General features: G+C 35.8%; 1 protein-coding gene across 2 annotated transcripts in view; it reads left to right on the top strand.

Annotated features, from left to right (window-relative positions):
* TRIP11 (thyroid hormone receptor interactor 11) overlaps positions 1 to 11,677 on the top strand; it is a 31,505-nt gene extending 19,828 nt beyond the window's left edge. For both annotated transcript variants that reach the window (XM_035327869.1, XM_035327868.1), the window contains 6 exons: positions 31 to 130; positions 4,940 to 5,021; positions 5,782 to 5,896; positions 6,429 to 6,551; positions 7,620 to 7,767; positions 9,774 to 11,677. In XM_035327869.1, the coding sequence (XP_035183760.1) occupies positions 31 to 130; positions 4,940 to 5,021; positions 5,782 to 5,896; positions 6,429 to 6,551; positions 7,620 to 7,767; positions 9,774 to 9,982 (777 nt within the window). In that variant the 3' untranslated portion in view covers positions 9,983 to 11,677. The remainder of the gene's footprint in view (positions 1 to 30; positions 131 to 4,939; positions 5,022 to 5,781; positions 5,897 to 6,428; positions 6,552 to 7,619; positions 7,768 to 9,773) is intronic.
* The last annotated feature ends 5,153 nt before the right edge of the window (positions 11,678 to 16,830 follow it).

The following is a 16,830-nucleotide window of genomic DNA, read 5'->3' as shown; positions in this document are numbered from 1 at the left end:
CTCTCCTTTCTTTTCTTGCCCTCTCTTCAGGAAAGTTTAGGAGAGGCAAACGCTGCACTGGATGCAGCATCAAGGCTTACTGAGCAACTTGATGTTAAAGAGGAGCAGATTGAAGAGCTTAAGAAAGAAGGTAACATTTTTTTTCCTCTGCTTAAAATATTCCAAGTAGATGGGAAGACAACGTAATGTTCTTAAAAATTTACCAAAATGTCCTTGAGGGAAAAGAGTAATTCTGTACTGCCTTTAGAGCATTTACTCAATTTATAAAACAATTTTTTAAAAGATGTGTACCTTCTGTTAGTGATCTCTCTCAAGAGAAGACCTAGCTTTCTTCTCTTTAGATACCAAAGCCCTTGATTTAGTTCAGTGTCTCTTTAAAAAGTTTGTGAAATATGAGATGCTGTCACATTTTCCAAAATAACTACCATATTTCACATAGAGTTAGTTATTGTGAGGTAGAAAGTGTATGCTGTTGAGATGCAGAGAGAGCAGCTCTTGCACAGGTATGAGACTGACTGAAGAGATTACATGGAAGGCCTTGGACACATCTTCAGATTGAATTTTTAGATCTAATTTCAAATAAGCTTCCTAACTTATTTAGAAATATTTAGAAAGATGCCTTTCATACTTTTCTAAGATAAAGTACTCTAACATTTGATGAACTTTGTTACTTTGGATATGAAGACAAAGCTTGGCCAGACAGTAAAGAACTTTGCCAGGAGAAACAGCTTTGAAAAGGACGAATATTTACAGTGAGGGTGGTCAAACAAAGAGTAGGTTGCTCAGAGAGGTGTGTCCATCCATGAAGATACTCAAAACCCACTTGCACATAATCCAGGACAACCTGCTCTCCCTGACTCTGCTTAAGTAAAGGGGCTGGACTGAATAACCTGAAGAAGTCCCTTCCAACATAAATGATTCTGTGGCTTTGTGATTCTGTGAATGAAAGGGAAAAAGAAAACAATGACATTACTGAAACATAAAATCTATGATAGATACATAGTCTTCTCTTTTGTAAACACTTATAGCATTAAAGCTCTATAAGAAAGCCTAAAAAAGCAGAATAACCTATTAGTAAAAACTGATACCATTTCAACATATTTCTGTTTTATGGCCTTAAACTTTATTCTAATCAAAAAAGTTAAAGGTAATTTCTGTACAATGTATTTGAGTACCAAATATCAATAAAATCTATAAGCTGAGACTTGATTGGAAATGATATAATAGGTATACAAATAAGAGATTGCTGTTTTTTCTTACTGCAATATTAGTTTTCGTGAGAAAGGAGCTGGTAAAGCAGGACTTAGAATTAATAATTTTGCTGAATTTCTGTACTTAAATCTCAGCCCTGCTCTGTATTTCTGTCTGGAATGTTTCCTTGAACCTCTTGGTTCAAGGAAACTAGACCTCTGTCTAGTTCTATGATAGTTCAGATATGGGTGAACTTACTAAAAATACTAACTGTTGAGGAAATACCAGGCTTTTTTCTTTTTTAAATTGTTTTCTTTCTTGTTTCTTGGTTTATTGTATTTTCTTCCTCCACTTCCCTAGCTGAATCCTACTTTCTCTTTTCCTCTTTTTCTGTGGGTTGTTGCAGTTTGCTGTTACTGCAGCATCCTCTATTAGGGTCCGGCTGTAACTTGTATACGTGGGGTGAATCTGAAGCCAGAGAAAGACTTCTGATAGCTCCCTGCAGGGGGCTCTCAAATGGGAGTTTGAAGGGCAGAGGCTTGCTCACTCGCAGGTCACTTAACAGCTCTTATTTTCATATTTCCCCCCCCCCCGTGTCTGTAGGAAATATGGGGGTAAAATCCTTTAATTAAGGCTTGCTGTGGGAAGGTGTCTGTAAAATCATCTCTGTTCTGCCCATATTCAACTAATTATCAGTATTCATTTTTTCTCAAAATATATATTTTCTCAAAGGAGACATGTTTGTGGTCTTGTAATGAGTGTAAAAAGTCATTTGAAAGCCGTTGAAATTTCACCAAGAACTCTATAAAAAGTTACCATTTATATACTGCACAATTGAAAGGGCGTTTACTTAAATCTTGTTGTGTGTAAGTACAGTTCAGCATCCCAGCGGACATCATAGCAATGATCTGAGTTCACATGCGAATTTTACAACTTGAATTAAATTTCAAGCTGCTGCATGAATCATGTACCAAATCAGTAGACCTATTTTTTATTGACTGATCTTTATATCTCTGTCTTGCTAAAGACATCACAGTGAAACTTTTCAAATTCCCTGGATTGAAAATAATGTTGACATAGGCAAATATGGTACCATTAAATGGGTAGCTCTACCCTAGTGGTTAATTTTAAAAGCTAAACTGCATTAGAGCAGGGGGTTAACATGTTAATGGGTTTGAACTGAGAGACAAAATTGGGTCTCAGTATTCTATCAAACCATGCTGTATTGGCGAGCAATCTACTTGTTCAAAAAATATGAAACAGGATTGTTGTATAAAGGAAACAGCACTTTAATGTTGTAGAATAAATCATAATTTTTATTGAAAAAGAGACCACTCCGTTTTCTGTATTTATACAAGAAAACATATAGTGTCTTATTGAAAATTGGCCAAATGCATTCCCAGACAGAGTTTCGTTGGCCAAATCTTTTGAAGGATTTCTTTATGGATTTTTTTGGCAGGAGAAGTGATTTTAATGGAAAAGTATAAGATGTACCAGATGCAGTTTTCTAGATTGCCATAAATGGTTAACAAATTATTGGAGACTGCTGTAAATGTCTGGTTTACAGCAGCCCGTGCTGAATTTTGGCTCAAGTTTTTTTTGTTATTTAGTCTCTTCACACACAGAAAGTACGTGTTTAAGTCCTTTTCAAGTGTAAGATGCTATTTTAGAAGGAAATATTCCATTTAAAAACTGTTTAATTTAGAGTTGTGTAATCTCTGTGGGTGAATGTAGCCACGTAACTGTCCTTAAAAGACAGTCCTCTTTGGTTAAAAAAAAAAAAAAAAACTCAGGGAAAAAATAGACAAGTCTTAGAACTAACATTTCACTTCAAAATTATTAATTGCTTTTTAAAAAAATAATTTTGTTGATAAAATTGGAAAAAAAAACACCTTGCTCTGTAAAGCAGTAGCAACATCATGAGATTTATTTAAACCTTTTTTTCAGATGCTGTTTCTCTGAGTTTTTTTTTGTGCTGGTGCCATGCTGTTAAGTTAACGGTGTTAGTAGTTTAACTCTTATTCCTTTTAATTCTGTGGAGACCCAAATAACTCAAACTCCATGTATGCTCCTGCAACTGTTGTTATTCCATAAACATATTGGAATTTTTTCATTCAAATTTTGGGGACCTGCTTAACCACATTACAAAGTAGGCTAATTTTAAGTATCGTTCCCAGTATGACACTTGTTAGTTTGTTCTACTCTTTATAGAATTCATGTTTGTGCAGTAAAGAGTTTGTTTAAATTTCTGGAGTATTTGAACAGGACACATTAGTTTGTATCCAATTCACAGCCCAGCTCTTTGTGAATATATACCAAAACTCCATACAGGTTCTCATGGAGTTATTAGTGTTAATTGGGAACGATGTTGTGTCAGCAGAGTTGTGGCATGCATTTATTAAAGGTTGAATGTCATGTAGAAATTAGAGTGGAATGTTTTTCATACATCCTAGGTGATCTGAAACTTTAAAAAAAATCCCCAAAGTCACCTTTCATCTTCCATTGTCTCCATATCCTCTCAAGAAAAACGTAATTCTTTTAAATAGCTATAAGGTATCCACTCATTTCTACAAAGATGTTGAGGCTTTTTAGAAATAAACTACAGGACAGCTGCAATAAAAGTATACTTTTTTATGAAGTACTTACTTTTAATCAACATGAAACCAAGAGGTTTTGAAATAGGAAGATTAAGTCGCTCAGCAACTTTTCCATGGGGTTTGAAAACATTTGAAGGATTCAGTGTTACAACAGGAGGGAGAAAACTCGTGCAACTGCAGCTTATACAACTGCAGGGTCCACATTATGTTGTTTGGCTCTTTTATTAGGAAAAAGCAACTTCGAAGATAGTATCTTGCAGAACCAGAGTTTGGTGAAAAAAATCTATTTTTACTGTTTTGAAGCTTATCTTCAAAGAATTCTTTGTACATTGTAACTATTTGTTTTCTTGTTGTGGACATCTTGTTATTAGTGTTCTTTATTCCTGTGTTCAGAGATAACTTTTTTCCTATCAGTTTTCACTCTGTGCTTTCTGCATGAATCTGTGTAGACCTGAATGTCAGATATTTTTATCCAGTTTCTAACATAGCCAGATTTTATAAAGACAAAACTTTAGGTCTTGTATCCTCAGAGTCAATATGTTGTAAAATACTTGTGGCAAGTAAAACCTTTAGGAGAATCTCTTTCTTCATTATGATCTTTACTCTTTGAGTTTAGTGGGAGGTCAGGGGAAGCCTGAGTTAATGACAGAGAATTATCGGGGTAATCAGGTGTATCCTGTATTTAAGCTATCAAATAATCTGTGTTAATGAAATTTTAGAGAAATTGTAGAGAAATTTGTGCTATGGAATTATTGGACAAGAGTGAATATACTTGAGGTTAAGTACTGAGATCCAAAGGCCCAATAACAACTTGCATTTTATAATCAGGTTATAAAAAGGATTAAGGATTGCCACTGTAGAATATACGCTTTTATCAAGAACATCTTTCCAGTTCTGTGTGATCTAGGTGGAACAGAGCAGTTCATCAGAACTTATGCGGTTGATTTATATTCTTTATGCTTTGAGTATTGTTCTGGAAATTCTAGCTTATGAATTCAAGTAATAATCACTTACTAAGTTGACACTTTTTAAAGAAATCATGTTGATACTGTCTAAAAAAATATATGTTAGCATATCTTGATAAGTGTGTATTGTTAATAACATTTTGAAGCAGTCTGCAAATTTATTTGCTTTGATCTAACATTTTATAGGAGAAATCAGAAAAGAAATGTTAGAAGATGTACAAAATAAACTAATGAATCTCATCAACAGCACAGAAGGAAAAGTAGACAAGTAAGTCTATGTTATGGTACGCTTCCGTTATTGCTCACGATGTGCAGATAACGTAACTGTTGTAAGAGTGGTGCAGAACTGAGCTTCTGTTTGTAACCTTGTAACATACTCTCATTATCTTGACACTTTACAATTGCTTGGTGACTGTGAATAGTAATCTTGATTATTAAAACCAATGTGTATAAATTTATATTATTGATGTGTTTAAGTGGAATTACACTTCAGTAGCATGAGCTCTGAAAATGGAGAGTTCTTAATGAACATCTGTTATAATGCATCCAAGGTGTGAACAGCATCACTGGGATGCTGTGCAATTTGATCTCTTTCTTGGTCTTTTTGTTCTCTCTCCCTGTGTTAGACCAGAACCTAGGATAGGCAAATGAGTTCCCCTGCCCCCTTCTTAGGTCTTGTTTTGGGACTGTTCATAAGTATCTGTTTAAAGGTTCTGAGTCAAGATTTGAGAATATGTATTTTCCTGCATCGTGTCACTTGCATCAAAACTCAGTAATGTGCAACTCAGTTTCGAATTAACTGCCCTACAATATTTCTAATGTTGTCCAAATTGCAGCTCTTTGCTCTAAAAAGTGTTTTAACTTGGAGAATAGATAAATTTGTGAGGTTTCCTTTTAGTTCTTTGTACTGGCTTGTTTATTTGGGTTATTGTAAATTAGGTAAAAGTATGAGGAATAAATGCATCAGTGTTTCCTTATCAACTGCTACTTCAGAGCAGGCAGTGTAACAAGCTTCCTTTGTTCTGCAGGCTCCTGATGAGAAATCTCTTTGTTGGACATTTTCATACTCCAAAAAATAAACGTCCTGAAGTGCTAAGGTTAATGGGAAGTATCTTGGGAATAAAAAAGGAAGAACTTGATCAGGTAATGCTTCCTGAAAACTAGGCTTCCTTCATTTGCAGCATGCTTACCTGAAAATAGAATGGCTTGCTACTAAACTGTGACTGTCCTGGTACTTTGGGGGGGGGGTGAGGAAGTGTGCTTTTTATGTGGAACACGCTGTTCTTAATGGAATCTCATGATAACTGTATTTAATACGGATTTCATCTTGCTGAGGAACACTAATGCAGAAAGAAAAGGATTTAACTGTGTGGTGTTGCACATAATAGCTGTAATATGTTGGTTAAAGAAAAATAAGACAGTTTTGTATTTATCACTTGTATTGTGAAGAATGTGGCTTTTATATTTTTACACAAAGAGCTAGGATTTTAGACTGCCAGTTTTCAGGAGGGAGAGAATAAGGTTTTGATAGTAATTGAAGTTGTTATTTATCTGTAGGATTCTGTGGGATTCCCACGTGATTTGTAGTGGATAAGCATAAAATGAGCACAGTGTTGCAGTTTTTTACCTGCTGGTTTATTTTTTGTTTCCTAACTTTTTTTTTTAAACCTTCTAGTTACTATCTGAAGAACAAAGAGGAGTTACAAGATGGGTGACTGGCTGGCTTGGTGGAGGAACTGGGTCAAAGAGTGTCCCTAATACACCTTTAAGGCCAACTCATCAGAATGTTTTTAATAGTGTAAGAATCAATCATGTATTCTCTATGTTTGAGTAAAGAACTGGAGCAGTTGCATGTTAGTACTTACGTTTGGTTCCTAAGTATATTAAGCTTAATGTACTGATTCTACTGTATCTTCCATTATTTATTTGCTTTGTGCAGCTGCTTTGGCATGTTGTTCCCCCACTACCACCACCACCTAAATAAATATGTAGGCCTTAAAGAAAATTGCACAGTCCTAGCTGTTGAGCCAATACAAAACTCTGGTTACTGTTCCGCTAGCTCCTGGGACCAGTAACTTCTTCCAGTATGGACTATATACCATAATACCATATTTTGATGACAATGTTCCCATTTGTCCTTTAAATTTCACTTGAAAAGCTTTCTCAGCTGCTGCAGCTAGTGTCTCTTAAGTATAGAATATAAAGTTGATGTTTAAGCTTCCAAATACTGTAAAGCGACAGCTCTTATATTGTGGCCCATGTGAACAGTTAATCTATGGAACTTTCCGTTTTGCAGACCACTAAGTAGTGCACTCAAGGATTAAGCACTGAGAAAATGGGGCAGTTTGGATTAACTGTGTTTTTTTGGTCCTGGAGCTAGAGAATGATGCTTAGAATTGACTCCTGTAAATTATCTTGAACTGTAGGGATGATTTCTTTTGCCCACAAAAATAATGCAGGCATTTAGGCCACCACAGTGTTGTGGTCTTATTAACTATGAATGGAAAAGAGAAAAAATAATATTTCTGTATGTATAGGATAAGCTCTACTTGGCAAAATCGTATCTTGTGATGCAATTACACCTTAACCAGTCCATGCTTCATTTATTCAAGACATTTTGTCAAATGAAAGCATTGTTGGAGGAATGATTTGCTAGAGTGTATGAATTTCATATAAATGCCATTCACTGAGACAACAAAAACTTTGTATTTTGAAAACAATTTACATTGTCCCTCACTGAGTAGTACTTTAAATACCAGTACAGAGTTCTTTGGAGCCTGCTGACAGCTTATTTTTTATGTATTTATTTTTAACTTAAGTTCTGTTGAAAAGCATGTAAAATCTAATAACTTGTAGCATCTTGTAGTCTTTTTCAGAATTGTTTGTGAAGTTCCTTGAAACAGAATCTTGCCCAAGCCTTCCTCCACCCAAGCTCTCTGTTCATGATATGAAACCTTTAGGAGCAGCAGGAACTGGTAAAGCTGGCAGCGTTCCATCCAACAGTCAGATACAAGGTAAGATCTAAAGAAAGATTGAAACTCTGCACAGATATAAATAACTAAACATAGATTTTTTTTGAGAGGACTTAAATGTTTCTGTGATTCCTCATCTGTGAAGTATGATTTTTTATTTTTTTTTTCCATTGTGCCTTCCCCCACAATGTTCTACTTTCTCTTCTTTCTCTCTATTTCTTTCCCTGTCCTGGCCCCCCTTCTCTCTTCACACCATACCCCATTTCCTAAAAACCTAATACAGAAGACTGGAAGGATCAAATCCCTTTGATACAGAAAGCTTTAACAGCACCTTTTAAAGCTAAACAGACAACTTCATATGGTGTACTGGTGAACCCAGTCCTGATTTTCAGCATCCCTGTTGATCAGCTTGGGTCTCACTGAGTGAAAAATGCAATACCAGCCTTGTAGTGCCTCTCTCTCGTATGTAGAACCTGGTCACTCAGAGAGGACTGAAGTAAAATCAGCTAAGTACCTGGGGTGATTTGAAATCTTTCTAAGCTGCGCATGAGTCCTTAATTTTAATTTTTATGAGGCTGAGAACAATTATGCTTTTATTTTGCATGGTGAAATTTATAGTTTCTGGCTCTCGTTCTGATTCTATAAGGAACTGTGTACTTTGTATAAGTAACAAAGGATTGAAATAATCAGTTGAAATGGACCAGGTTGTACTGAATTTTTCACATGCATTCAAGACAGTCCTGCTGATTTGCAGAAAGCTTTTTTTGCTTGAACCTTTTAACAGCTGTACTTGGAGGGGGGGGGGGGAAAATGATGCATGATGTGTATCCCCAAACCTATATGTAATATGTGTGTGTGTGTATATATATATAGGTATATGCTTTAAAAATATTTTTTATTTCATATAAAGGAGTTGGATGTTACAAAGTATTAGCATCTGCTGTGAAATACTAATTTACCTCTGAAAGCAGTGTTTACTTTTCTAATAAACCGAAATTTAATTTAATTTTATTTTTACTCTTCTTAGTTGTAGTTTAAGAGTAATATTGGTAAAGCACTTTTTTAAACTATAGAAGTACTTGTATTTTACCTATATGAGCCAAACCTTCTGGCTTGTTGATGTGTTTCATGTTTTTGGTTCCTGGAAATAAACCATATGGTAGTGGTTTTAAGTATCTACACACAAACACATTTATGAGAGTTATGATGTTTACATGATTGTAGATCTCTTAAAACAAAAAGTCTGAATGAAGTCACCCATCCAACTATTCATTATGACAAGGGAATTTCAGTTCAATTTCTGCTGTCTGTCTGATGTAGAAATCTTGAGAACAGGTTACATCTGGAAGATAGGAGTTTGATGGGGGAAGGTGAGAAGGGGCGAGTTAATTGTTAGATTAAAGTTATTTAGGAACAAAGATAATAAAAGTGAAATTTTGACAAATAAGATAACAAAGATATGTCAAGACTCACTTGTGACTTAGCCCATGTAAAGATAGATCAAGTTCTTGCTTCAGCCTGACCCTGGGGTAGCTTCCCCTGTACACCATGGAGTGGGGAACCAACCTGCATGCTGCGTTGTGGTGCGTGTACAAGGGCCCTTACATGTTTGCATAGTGCTGGAGCCAATGTGACAGATACTTCATGTCTGGTTTTGGTTGGGTGAAGGAAACCCCTCTGCATAGGGTGTTTGTGTTCCGTGTCACAGAGCAAGTGTCTTGGTTTTCTTTTGCATAGCATGAGGTGCTGCAAAATTTCAGCTGCCAACAAGCACAGGAGGTGCCTTGCTGTAACTGGTGACCTGAAGTGTAGATGTAGGAAATGGTGAGCAAAAGAAGCAATGGTAGATGTGATTCAAGGTGAGGGAAGATAGAGAGAAATAAGTATATGAGAGTATCTGCAGTCCACAGAAAGAAGATAAGATTTTCATGTTAGCAAAACTAATGTGCTGTTGTAAAATTTGTTTCATGGCAAGTGCTCAGAAACTGGGTAGGCTTATTAACACTGTCTAATGAAGTGGTGGCTTTTCTGTGTGTTTCACATTTCAGATTCTGCAGTCTCAGGAATCAGTAGAAGACCAGATGCAAATCCATTTCTAGCACCTCGGTCTGCAGCAGTGCCTCTCATAACTCCTGCTACCAGTTCTGGACATCTGCTTATGAAACCTATCTCTGATGCCTTGCCTACTTTTACACCACTGCCAGTGTCCCCTGATGCCAGTGCTGGTGCTGTACTAAAAGACCTCCTAAAACAATAGATGATATTGAATCAATATGATGATAGCACTTTAAGGAAAATGAGAACACTATGCTGTATATAATTTACCACAGTGAGGCCTTCTGTAAAAAGTCGTATACTTGTTTGCAATTCTCTTGTTTTTCTTTCTTTTAATTACAAACTTAACAGTGCTTTGGAAATTGAAGGATTGCATGCAGAGCTGCGTTCTTAGTAGCAGGTATTCATTTTGGGTGGGGGTTAGATTTTGTTGCTAGACTGCCACAAGATAAATTGAAGGATTTTTAACCCGTAGTTACACCGAGTCATTTCAGTTATCCATATATAGAAAACATCATCTTTTTGGTGTTGAGGTCCATTTTTCCATTAAAATAATCTGCCATTGGCACTGGACCTTCAAGAAACAATTGAAAATGAATAAATAAAAACACCTAGCCAAAACTGATCTTACTTGAGGTGCTGAGTGAATCATATAAACTCCGCACAGCGAGGCAGTGAATATATGGGAGTGTGGTTATTGAATAGCTGCAGTTCCCCCCCACACTATACAGTTTCTTATATTTAGTTACATTAAGATATGTATCTCTTATTTACAATCATGTTTGGGGCCATTTGAGGCATGTTAATCTTTTTTGCACAAACATTAGAGGTTTTTTCCCCTAGCCTAACAACTGCTTTCAGTATTCAAAACCATCAGCACCAATGAATTAACTGTGGAAGTGAGTGCTTCATTTCTAGTGGTATCTGTGTGATGAAGAGTGGATAATTTAGCAAAAGATAGATTCATATATATAAAGACACTGTAATGTAATGCTCTAAGATGTATATTTGACAGACTTTATCTTGCTGGAATTTGTAGATTCAAATACAGGCTTAAAGCTTGAAGATATGTATAAAACTTGAAGGGAATTACATGCTTACTTATCCCAAAAGTGTAAATAGGTCTTTGTAAGACCAAGGCCAAAGTCAATTTTTCTGTAAATTTTGCTGTGATAACTTGTACACATTGTTGGCAGGTAAAGGATGAAGTTGCATACTAAAGGATGCAAATCATCTTGCAAAAGTAGTGAATCTGAGATAAAACATTTTCATTTTAAAATATGTAATTTCTAAACCTTTTTATATTCCATTCCATGTTTAGTCAGTGTTAAAAGATAACTGTCGTGCAAGTTCTATATTAGAACTGTCAACCTTCTCATCTTCATTGAGATCCTGGATTAAATTGTTGTAAGACTTATATTTAAATAAAATTAATCACTGAAACTTGTACAGAATCAACCAAAATAATGCAAGAAATCTGCATTTATTTATATAGAGGTCAAAGAGTGAATTTCTTTTGTTGCCTAAAGTTTGTTTTAATTACTGTATTTACCTTGAGAACTGCTTGAGCTCCTTTTCTCCAGTATGTCAATGCTTCATAGAAGACTTATGCAAACTTGGAAAAGTAGATTGACCATATTGGATTTTTATTTAAAAGTTTTTGCTCCCTTGTAGACAAAGTAATAAATTTGGCAGTTTGACTTCTGATAGAATAGCAGCCACAAGTAGTGTACCAAAGTATATTCTGCGTTATGTAATGAATGTAATGAGAATTTAAAATTGCGTCTGCTGGGAACATTTCAGTTTGGTACTTCAAATGTATATCTTCGTTCAAACTATTAGACTGGAATGGGTAAACTCTTTGTCTATAACAAATATAAAGAAAACTGAAATCGGATGGCTTCTATGCAGTCTTGTTCTTGTAGTCATGTTTATTTGAGGATATGCAGCTGCTTCAAAATAAAATTGCCTTTTGGTGAGTCAAAGCACAACGAAACGTTCGCATTTAAAAAACATATGGATTACATACTATAAACTGCTAGTGGACTCGTGCTGGTAACTCCTGAATATAACAACTGAGCAGATCTTAATAACTTTAGTGAAATTTTTTAATTTACTTGCAGAGAACTTGCTATGTGCCTGTTTCTCTTCTAGGAAGGCTTTATAAGTGCCAGTAAATAAAACATGGTGAGACTGCTTGTTTCAGGATTCTGTAAATCAGCTCCATTTATACAGTAAGTTATAACAGTTTGAGGAGGGCAATCTAAAACCAAGCAAAAGTATTGAAGAACTTCAGAGTTCCTTGTTAGGCTACTTTGGAGAGGAGAAAGTCCTCTATCGGAGGGATAGAAGAGGCTTAAGTCCTAAGAGAACTGTTGAACTAATGATAAAATCCGCCTTGCTTGGACGTTTCTGTCCTAGGGCTTATTCTACAAGTGCATCAGTAGGTTTTGTTGCTGCGTTAGAGATCAAATGTGCTCTGTGTTCCAGCCAGTGCTTTCACACTGAAAAGTGTAAACTATGTAGCCTTGATTCTTTTTCTTAAGCTTTCTCACAGACTATTATAATAAACCTTCAAGAGTTGTTTTTACTGAAAGATTAGTGGAAATATTTTTTCCTCTGATTTTTTTTCTGTTTACTCTGTGCTTAACAACTGTTTTATATAAATTTGCCAGTTCCCCACATGTAATTTGTGACTCATGTAGTCTATCCTGTTAATTGTGCAGGTCTTTCACACAGAGCAGTGGGAAAAAAAACCTTTGTAGAATTTAAGAGCAGGTGCAGTAGCTGGAAATTTTTCCTTACCAGTTGCTTTCATCTTGTTTTTGCAAGGAAAAAGGGTGTGGTCCTCCTGTTACTGGTCTAATGGACTGTTGGATATCTTTAATGGCAAGGTAACAGAATTCTAGTAAGGAATGGATATGGCAAACTTGGTATAAGGGGAAAAATAAGGGTTGGGATTTGTACCGTTCTACTGTAAATTGTTTCATCATTTCATCATGAACGCATGTCATCCTGCATTCAGGCATTCCACACAAAGAGAAGGAAGTAACTGACTGTTGTAATTATTACTGTAGAATGATGTACCTTTTTAATTCTCCAGAATTATTGCATTTAGTCACAGACATACAACGTATAATGGATGACCAGTGAAGAAAAAACTTTTTTTCTACTGTATTGGTTCCCGAACTCCATTTTATTATTCCTTCCTATTCATGTTCTTGCACATTTCGCATTAGTAGTTACTATTAAGGCAAGCTACAAGGAAAACATAGAGCAATGACTGAAAAAAGCTGAAGAGACAGTGGAAGATACTGCTTTGTAAGTATTTCATTATCCCCTGTCTCATGAAAGCCTTACAGTTTTAAGCCATGATGTCTTGTTACTGCTGGTTTTGATGAGTTTATTGCTACATCGCATTGTAGAAGTTCAAGAGTAATTTTCTCAACTGGCTTAATCAGATATGCTTATAAATTCAATGTTGCTTACTCCCCAAAAAATCCTGTTTTGGGAGCAGATTTAACTGGAATAAAATTCTTACTTTGTCATGTATTTGAGGGGAAAAAAAGACAAAACATTTGTTTTAATATGGAGAAGCATTAGTATACTGTGGAAATAGCAGGGATAATGGCTTCATGCACTCTTTCAAACATAAGTCTTTGATTTATTATATATCCAAACCAAAGTAGTCTGTGCATCAGTATACTTTTATCCATGTTTAAAAAGATAAATATCTAAAACAGATCCTCCTGCGTGTGCCACAGATATGGCAGTGCTAAGAGTAAGGCTTGAGGAATTAAAAAATAATTGCATGCATTTGCTTTTTTTTGCCTTTTTGCCCTCTTTCATTAAATTCGTATTTTGTTTCCCTAGGTAGTTGTCTTTCAGATGGAAAGCTTCTAATTAACATTCCTAGAAACAATATATAAGGATAAGCCTACCATTTTTGTTCTTTTGGTTTGTGCCATTATGTACTGCTGAATTTGTTTGCAGCCCTGCAAAGCTTAAATATGGAAACCAATCTACAATAAAAAAACTAAAGGAACAGACAGCTGCTGGCTTCTTATTTAAAGAGGAAAAATAATTTGTACATAGCCTGTTCGTTACAGCAGTAGCAACACTGAACCTTGGTCTGTTGTATTTGTCTTAAGCTTATAGAACAGCATGACATTATAAATTACAGTATCTGAAAGCATTGTGTATCTAACACTGAAATATATTTTGTAGCAAGTAATGTTTAAAGGGTGTTATCAGCATTAAGTGTGTAAGAATTGTGCCAAGAATTGTGCCTTTGTTTGCTGGTTGTATTAGATCTATTGCAAGGCTAATTTAGATGAATTTACTCCAAATCAGCAGCTCAGCCACGCTGCTAAAACTCTCAAATACTTTGTCAAGCAGAAGAAAATTGTGTCAAGTGATTAAAGGCTTATTTTCCTTGTAGGAAATAATAACTGGAAGATAACAGTTAATTGCTTAATACATTAAAATGGTCACTTTTCATTCACCAAGTGCTGATGTTAAATAATTTGGGGTTATTCTGTACCTTCTTATTGAGCTTGTGGCATTGCTCGTTAAATCTAATTTCTTTAAGTATTAACAGATGTTGTACATCATCCTTGAGCACTGACAGTAAATTAATCTTTTCTCCACCCTTGTGTTAAGGTTCCCATTAGACAACTTCTCACAGACCAGATTTTAAAATTAATATCACTTGCACTCGAGTTTCTGGCAGTCTGTGCCAAACTGCCTTTGAAAAGGTTACCCTCTCTGGGCCTGTAATGGTTGGCTAATAACTGTTACTGTGAATATTCACCATATCACCAAAAATATTTCCCAGGCCTCCTAAACAAGTAGACTGAAAACACCCTTTTTCTCTACTTGTAGCCATTTTGGTTTGAGTTTTCTTACACTGTATGTATTTTGTTTGTTCTCACTGGGAGCCATATCCAAGTGTTTCCTTTGAGGAAACATGATGTAGCTCCCTTGCTGCTCAGGTATATGGAATGTTACACTGAGATAGGAAGTGCCCCTTTTTAAAATCCTTTTCTGTTAATTCTGTTCGATTCCTATTGCCACAGTAATATTTTCTTTCAATGTGAATTTCCATGATTTATATTTCCTCCCGTAACTGTAAATTCTTAGAAGTGTCACAGTACCACTGTTGGCATAACTCTTGTGGTCGCAGAAACTGAGCGTGTATGCTTCCAGATCACCCAATTAAACAGAAATTAATGTCTTTCAAATGTTTGCATGCAGATGTGGAGGTGAGGGATGAAAATGGAGTGACACCTGAAATAGGTAGAAGATAGGGAGATGCAGACTCGCACCATGTCAAAAGTTCAAGGTAAAAGATGGGGGGAAGACATCAAAGACTACTCTCTTGCTGCATTTCTGTTATCATTTATTAGCTGAACTAGAAAATGTGTCAGTGATAAGAAAAACATAATGCAGGTAGTAGCATGGTCTCACAAGACTTGTTTGTGAGTGAAGTGAATCTGGTAAATTAATACTGTTAAATTTGATCATGCTATTTTGGCAAATTCAAAACTGTTCATTACGCTCTAAGATGCAAGAACAATCCCTGCTGCTAGAGATCAGAGCTTTTCCCTTTTTAAAACAAACAAAAACTCAACATCTGAAGCTTGATGGAATTTGGCTGAATACATAAATAGGAAACTTTATAACTAACGTTATGCCTTCTAGAGCTGTTTCCTGGTCACTGGTGGAAGTAGCTGCACCAAGGTTCAGTCATGGTTCAGTCTGTTCTGGTTCAGCGGGGTGGATTTTGCCCGAAGTTGACAAAGAAAGGAGGAGATGGCTGTAGCTTTATAGTATAAAGGAAACCTAAATCTTCTGAGAGCTGTCTGGATACAGTTTGAATATCAACCAGTATCTTCATGGTAAGGGAAATCCTGGCAGTACTTCTGTGTGGTTAACCCTAAGTTTTTTCACTTGCAAAATCTGTGTTTCACCCCCATTGAATGTCAAGATGGTCATGCAAGATGGATTGAATTGCAGCATTTAACAGTCTAAGCAGGCAGGGAAAAGAAGCACATAACACACTCAGAACAGTGTGTATTTAATTGTTTGGAAGCTTTCTGTGAAGGCTATTCTACCAAGCAAGCAAAGTCAGATGAATGATTTTGACCTGGCAAAGCAGATCATTGGTAGCTAGTGAATTCCTAGAATGGGAAGAACTGCTAAACATTACCCTCTGAGAACAGGAAGCCAAGAGTTACAAAGCTTCAAATCTAAACTTTTGTAAGTTATCATGCATTTAGCTCCATACTCCCTAAAGTATAGAGAATTTGACTTTTGTACACTGCCCAGAGAGACAGTCTAGGGGACCGATGCTGCGGGATTAATATGAGTAAATAAAAGTAAACTGCTTTATACAACTTAGGTACCCAGAATCTTGGTTCCCGAACAACAAACAGTATTATCAATAAAAGTATTTTTAGCTTAAATAATAAAGTGGCAAATATATAAACATATAAATAGCATAACAGCAAGAGGTAATAGTGGTTTTGAGCAGATAAGGCAGGTTGGATAAGAAAGTTTTTTCTCAAATGGGAACCTGTAGAAAAGATGTAACATCATTTCTTGAGAGAATTTGTAATGACCATGAGAGTGGTCCTGAATACTTTCAGGTGCAGGTCTCTGAGGCACTGCATATAGGAAGGGAAATGAAGGATTCAGCACTCACTTGGTCATGAGGGGATCCAACCTCATGAAATTGTGAAAAATTGTCCTTTATGTAGAAATATTTGGCTGTCTCCTGCAACAATACTCTTACAAGGTGTTGAAGTACTTTCTCTTGAGTCAGACTTGTTTGTAAGGAAAGGGTTTTATTCAGAATTACAAGCAAATCCCCAAGCTGATTCTGATTCACCTGTATGTTTCAGTTTATGTGCCATATCATGGATCCAATGCTAAATTGTGCCAGGAGTAAAAATAAAATAAAGCAAGTGTCTTGAAGTGGTATATTACAGCACTGAAAAATATTCATCAAAACTGAAGCTTTTTCTGGAAATACAACTGGAAGACATT

Source organism: Oxyura jamaicensis, chromosome 5, assembly GCF_011077185.1.
Source record: "Oxyura jamaicensis isolate SHBP4307 breed ruddy duck chromosome 5, BPBGC_Ojam_1.0, whole genome shotgun sequence".
NCBI lineage: Eukaryota > Metazoa > Chordata > Aves > Anseriformes > Anatidae > Oxyura > Oxyura jamaicensis.
The sequence above is the reverse complement of the archived record's forward strand: the minus strand, read 5'-3'. Positions and strand labels throughout refer to the sequence as shown.